Genomic DNA, 6,236 nt, shown 5'->3' with positions numbered 1-6,236 from the left:
CCAGAAGCGGAAGGAGGACGTGGAGGAGCAGGGCCTCGGGTCCCCCGGGCCGTCGGCCCACCTGGCGGGGGCCGTCTGCGGGGCATCCAGTGGAGACGATGATGACTCAGATGAGGACAAGGAGGGCAGTGGGGATGGGGACTGGCCCAGCCACGTGGAGTTCTATGCCTCGGGCGTGTCCTGGTCATCCTTCCACAGCTGACCCCAGGTCTGCAGCCATGAGGGAGGGCTTCCCTAGTCACTTCGGTCCAAGCAGATGCCTCTACCCAGACCCCTGAGAGGGCAGAGTTCCCCAAGCTGCCCAGACCCCGGAAGGGCCCTCCCTACCCCAGGGGACCCTACCCCAGGGGACCCTACCCCATGGGTAGTGGGCACAGCGGAACTGGCTCCTTTTCTCCGAAAAGTGGCTCTTTATCTCCTTTTTGGATATTGGCATCCTTCTAGTTCCACTTAAGGTAATTACCTTTTCATTTAACAAGCCCCAAATACCTAGGCCTCTTGGGAACAAGTGTCCTTTCTCAGCCCTTTGAGCTGTAGCTCCAGAATTAGACGATCCCAGGCACCTTTAGGGACAAGAGAGAAGGTAGGACTGGAGTGAGGTCCCTGTTTTCTGAGGCCTTCAACCACCACACCTGGCCCTGCCCCCTTGCAGGGAAGACTGTGGGTCCAGAGAGGCTTTCAGAAAACCAGCACCTACCCACCCACCCTGCTGATGCCCACCTGTCTGGCTGGGCCTTGTCAGGCCAGGCTTGTGAGCTCACCCAGAGCAAGGCAGGAGACTGCCATGCTGTGGGTGCCCGCCAGCCCCAGGGACTGTAGTCTGAGCTCTCCATGGTCCAGGGCGGCCTGCCCAGGCCTCTGGTCCAGTCTGAGCTCTCTCTAGGTATCTGATGCCTCTCAGTCCTGTCTTTCTCCCTCCCTCTGCTGGGGAAAGCAGTGTTTTCTGTTAGGACTCTTATTGCAAGTGACAGAAACCCTATCCATAATACTTAATAATAAAAAGAAAGTTTATTCACTCATGTGGTTGAAAAGTCCAGGAGTATTCTTAACTTCAGACGCAACTCTGTGATCAAGGAATGAAACCATGCTAGGGGGCCAGTTCAACAACTGTCCACCACGCTGGGCATTCCTGAGAATGCTGGCAGTTCCAGTGGGCTCAGATGTTCGCACCTCACCATGGCTGGTTCCCAGGAATGGAGCCCTGGCCATCCAGGCATTGTGACTATGGCCTAGCACCTGCAGCCCTGTTCACCTGGTGTGAGTTATCTAAACAGGCAGCAAGTAAGGAAAAGGAGCCAGCTATGTATGAGCCTTCCAGGTTTAAAGCTCTCACATGTGGTCTCCTGCCCAGGCCCGCCCCTGGGTATGGTGCCATCGAGTGGGGAAATCCCAAGTGCAGCAAGCTGCCTTGCTCAGCAAATGTGTGTTGGGGCTAGAGCTTGAATAGCAGCCTCCTGATGCCTGGCCCGAACCCAGCCATGGAATTGTGGTCCTTCAAGACAGTCTCCTGTACCAGCCCCTCCCCCCATAGCCTGGCTGGCCTTAGCCACTGTGGCAGAGAGGGGGTCACTGTCAGCTAGAAGTGGTGACTTTGGGGCCAGGAAAGCTCCCCCAGCCCACACGGTGCAGTGCCTGAAACCCCACCGTCGGCTCCAGTCCCTGGGTGAGCAGTTGTCCTCCTGGCCCAGTTCTCAGTCATTCACTTGCAGACAGAACCCTGAAGATCTCCTTCGAGTGCTAGCTCTGATTCAGCAGGCCAGGCCCGCTGCCAGGGGTGGCAACACTCCAGCCGGCTCTTGAGTGGAGCCACTGCCATGAGGGAGAGCTAGAAAGGCAAAGTGTGAGGCGCCCAGGGCCTGCCTATGGTCTGACCCGCAGGGCAGAGGGACTGGGTAGGAAGGGTCAGACATGCTTCCAAGAATTTACAAGCCCTTGGCCTCCCTGAGCCTCACAAACTGGTTCAGGCAGTTCTGCCTGGACAGAGGGTTCAGGGCAGGTTCAGGGTGCAGGGCAACTTACTAAAGCTGGATCAGCTTGGAAGGCCTGGCCAGACAGTTCTGTCCCTTCACCCAGAGTCAGTGCCCAGGCAGGGAGTGCCCAGATCCGGCCACCAGTCTCTTGGGCACTGCCCCACTCCCTGAGAACCTCTCTTGCCTGGTAAACAGGGAATAGAAGCACCAGGACAGCGTTCCTTTGGACAGGAGAGGATTTCCACAGCTGATTCCAGGTGCCAGCAGCCTTCTCATAGCTGCCTGCCAGAGGAGCACAGGGCACTGGGGCAGGTGAGGCCGTGCCCTATTCACCAAGCTGGGCAGGGGCTGGCTCGGCCCTCAGCCTTCCACCCTCAAGTCTGCTTCCCTTGTGACCCCAGCCACCAGACTGTGGCTTCCCTGAGTCCTGAGGTGTTAGGTCCTGGAAGGAGTCAAGGGCTCGGGTGGCCAGTAATAGCCTTTAGAGGCCCTTCATTCACGCAGACTCACTCATGGCCGTATGCTGTACCAGGGACTAGAGACAGCCTGAGTGAAAGGCTCAAGTTCTCAGCTCTCAAGGAACGTGCAGCCTGGCAGGGGAGACCAAGAGGTCCAGAAGCAGGTGGTATTGGTTCTGGTGTGAGCTGTGAGTGGGGCATGGACTGGGGCAAGCAGCATGCGGGAGGAGGGCAGTAATCACAGGGGTGAGCTCACCCCTCACCCGAATGGTGAGATGAGTGAGTGAGGCCAAGGGGCCAGGGTGGCATTCCAGACTCCACTGGGGGGAACAGCAAGTGCAGAGGCCGTGAGGAGGGGAGGAGCCTGTGTGTTCTGGAGCACCTTGGCCAGACTGAAGCTGGGGGTGGGGGTGGGGGGGTGGTGATGCACTGGAAGCTGCGGGAGCCTTCAGCAGGGTGGCAGTTCTGCTCTTTGCTTTCAGGAGCTTGCCCTGGTGCCTATGTACAGATGACTGAGTTGGGAGAGTGGCCAGGAAGCCTCCTGCTCCCCCTGAGGTCCCCAAGGAGTGGCCTTGGCTTCTCTAAGGCCACATCTGCCTACCACAGTAGATGGCAGAAGGCATGCCTTGGCTGCCCTCAACTTATCCCAAAGGGCTGGCCCATGCCCTGTTCTGCAAGATGCTCTGATGATAACAGATGGTACCCTTGGAAGCAAAGTAAAAGCCCTGGGCAGAACGCTTGCCCTGGGTCAACACGTGAGGTGGAGCAGCGATCGGCTGCAGCCACTGAAGCGTGGAGTGGAATGTGCCTGAGGAGTCAGGACCTCCAGAAAGGGAAGACGTGGCTCCAGGTAGGGAAGGCACCGCCTTGGGAGACCCCATCTCTGACTCCTTTTGGTTTTGTTTCCCTTCAGAGAAACCTCATCAGCCTGACTTGGGTCAAGGGCCAGGCCAGGTCCTGGCTCCACCCTGCTTCACACCCCATCTGTCACCTCCCATCCCCCACCACTGTTCTTAGAAGGGGCTGCAGTACTCTTGCCTGGAAAATCCCATGGACGGAGGAGCCTGGTGGGCTGCAGTCCATGGGGTCACTAAGAGTCGGACATGACTGAGCGACTTCACTTTCACTTTTCACTTTCATGCATTGGAGAAGGAAATGGCAACCCACTCCAGTGTTCTTGCCTGGAGAATCCCAGGGACGGGGGAGCCTGGTGGGCTGCCGTCTATGGGGTCGCACAGAGTCGGACACGACTGAAGTGACTTAGCAGCAGCAGCAGCAGCTGCGAGCCAGGCCACAGGGGTCTGAGCCTTCCTCACCCACCTCCCCAGCAGCAGGTGTCATCCAAGACTCGAGCTGCCTTCAGTCGGGGTCACACAGCTGACCCTTGCCCTTGGCCACCAGTGGAGGAAGAGGTCAGGAGCTCTCAGGCCGAATCAGTGTCTGCTGCTCGTGGATGTTCTCTCCCCAGGATGATGCCTTAGGTCTGGCTGCAGGGCTGGGTCTGCTGGGCCTCATCCAGGCCTTCACACTCTCTCCTGGGGCTTCACTTGCAGGCCTGGCAAGGGCACAAGAGCCAACTGTCCTGCCAGCCAAGTGCTCCAGTTCATCACCCAGGAATCTTTCCCCTCAGCTGGGCATGGACTCCATGTCCTTGCCAGCAGCTAAGGATGCTAACATTGCTTTGAGCCCTGGGAGGGCCTGCCTTGCCCCTCCTCCTCAGAGACGCAAGCTGGACGAGGGTCTGAGGGCCAGGCCCATGCATTTGAGAGGGCATGGAGCCCCCACCACCTTAGTGTTTCCTGGAGCGCCCTTGCTGGAAGCAGCCCAGATGGAAGTCGCTCCAGGTGGAAAGTGAACTTGCAGTGGTGACCTCAGGCCATTTTGGGACTGACACCCCTAGGCAGGGGTGCCATGTTCCTTCAGTACTCAGCTATTAGGGGAGGCCTCCTCAGGGAGTGAGCCCGTGGCCTCTACCTGTAAGTTTTGGCTGTTGGGATTTTTAGAGCTGAGTTTTCTTGAATAGGACCCACTGCATGTGTGCTGATAACATTTGGGTGCTCTCTGCCACAGGCAGGCAAGGGATTGACAGGACCCAAGGAATATTATCTCTCGTTGATGATGATGATGGTGGGTACTGGTGCTGATGGGAGCTGTGGCTGCCACTTATTGAGACCCACCTGTGCACTGGTTCCAGGGAAGCAGACCCAATCACACAAGGCTATCCTAAGGTCCCAGGACAGCTGTGTGGTCATGGAGGGCTTCCTGGAGGAGGTGGTGTTTGGTTGAACCTCAGAGAAGGGCAGGACTTTATTAGAGAGGGTGGTAGTCCCCATGAGGTCTAGGAGTCTGGGTCTTTTTGTTAACCATACCCTCGTCCCTGGCATTAAACATTTGTTGATTGAATAAATGAATCAAGTAAGAAATGGGCTAGGGCGTTGGGGCAGAGGGGATGACAAGGAAATGGGAATTGGGTCTCACTCCTGGAGCCTCCAGTCAAGCTCTGGGTGAGAACCTTGGCCTCTTTCTGGAGGGTTGAGGACTAGCCCCTCCTCCAAGACACTGACTGTTGACCTCTCAGGCAGGGCAGGAAGTGCTCACCCACCCCTACCCAGGCAGAACTTTCTGGAAAGCTGTCATCACACCTGTTTGTAGAGGCCCAGTGGTGCCACTGGGGGTGTCATCCAGGTTGGCATCAGAGGATTTCTGGCAGCCTGGTCTTTCTCCTGCCCTAACCTGTTCCCTGGGACACGGACAAAAAGAGGCTGCAGGGGAGGCCAGGGCCTCTCTTGGCTTCAGCCGCTGGGCAGGGTGGGAGTGAGTGGAAGGTTGACCCAGTTCTCAGCCAGAACCCAGGGTCTCTCAGGCCACGCTCACAGAGCAAAGCAGTCACTTCCGCTGGCCCGCCTCTATCCCAGGCCTGCAGGAAGTGGCCTTTCTGAGGGCTGCACGCAGGGCAGAGACCTGGCTGTATCTGGGGCTTTTCCCACCTGATCAGCAGGCTCTCTGGATTCCCCGAAGCCTCCCTCCTCAGAACCTGTAGGCTGGCCCATGCCTTTCCTGGTACCCAGGCCCTCATCTGTGAAGGACCTCCACTCTCCCCATGCCCGCCCTGCCTCAGCCTTGAGCAGATTCAGTGAGACCTGTGCTCGGAGGGCAGAACATAGGGCCAGAGGTGAGGGAGAGGGGTCTCTCTCACCAAGCCCAACAGAGCCAGGCTCTGGGCTTCTCGAGCTGCTTGCTAGCTCTGTGCCCACCATTCCCTCTGCCCATGGACTTAGCTCCCCTGTGAACCCCAGAGCAGCTGCACCTCCACTCTGCTGCCTTCCTGGGATGCCCTGGGTCAGCACGGCTGTCGCATTTGTGCTCCCAGAGCACCTGCAGCCCTGCTCCAGCTTCCCTACCCTCCAGGAGATGCCTGTGTGGGCCTGTGCCCATCAGAGCCAGCCCTCAAGCCTGAGCCACTCAGGGCAGGGGCAGCTCAGTCATCATTCATCTGTGGCCATCATCCCCCTACAGTTCCCAGCCCAGGCCCTGTGCCACTGCCCATTCCATAGATGCTTCTCTTCTAGGAGGAGATGGCCTTGACTTCTAGCTCCTGGGGGCCGTTGGCAGGATGCTGGGTTTGCAGGGGCAGCCCCTGTGGCCACAGCTGACCCTGTTGGCTTTGGGTAAACTGCTTGTCTGGCCTCCATTGGCACCTGCACTCAGGCCTTCTAGCCAGACACCGAGGTGTCTCCTGGTCCTTCCCTTGCCTGTCTCCCACCCTCCTATGCCCATCCAGGCAACCCAGGTCCAAACTGGGGGGTGG

General features: G+C 58.2%; 1 protein-coding gene across 1 annotated transcript in view; it reads left to right on the top strand.

Moving 5' to 3' along the window:
- PLEKHF1 (pleckstrin homology domain containing, family F (with FYVE domain) member 1) overlaps positions 1 to 1,019 on the top strand; it is a 9,168-nt gene extending 8,149 nt beyond the window's left edge. Inside the window, exon 3 of the mRNA XM_010851103.1 lies at positions 2 to 1,019. Coding sequence (XP_010849405.1) covers positions 2 to 202 — 201 coding nt within the window. The 3' untranslated portion in view covers positions 203 to 1,019. The remainder of the gene's footprint in view (position 1) is intronic.
- The last annotated feature ends 5,217 nt before the right edge of the window (positions 1,020 to 6,236 follow it).

The sequence above is a fragment of the Bison bison genome, unplaced genomic scaffold (assembly GCF_000754665.1).
Source record: "Bison bison bison isolate TAMUID 2011002044 unplaced genomic scaffold, Bison_UMD1.0 scf7180017864297, whole genome shotgun sequence".
Classification (NCBI taxonomy): domain Eukaryota; kingdom Metazoa; phylum Chordata; class Mammalia; order Artiodactyla; family Bovidae; genus Bison; species Bison bison.
The sequence above is the reverse complement of the archived record's forward strand: the minus strand, read 5'-3'. Positions and strand labels throughout refer to the sequence as shown.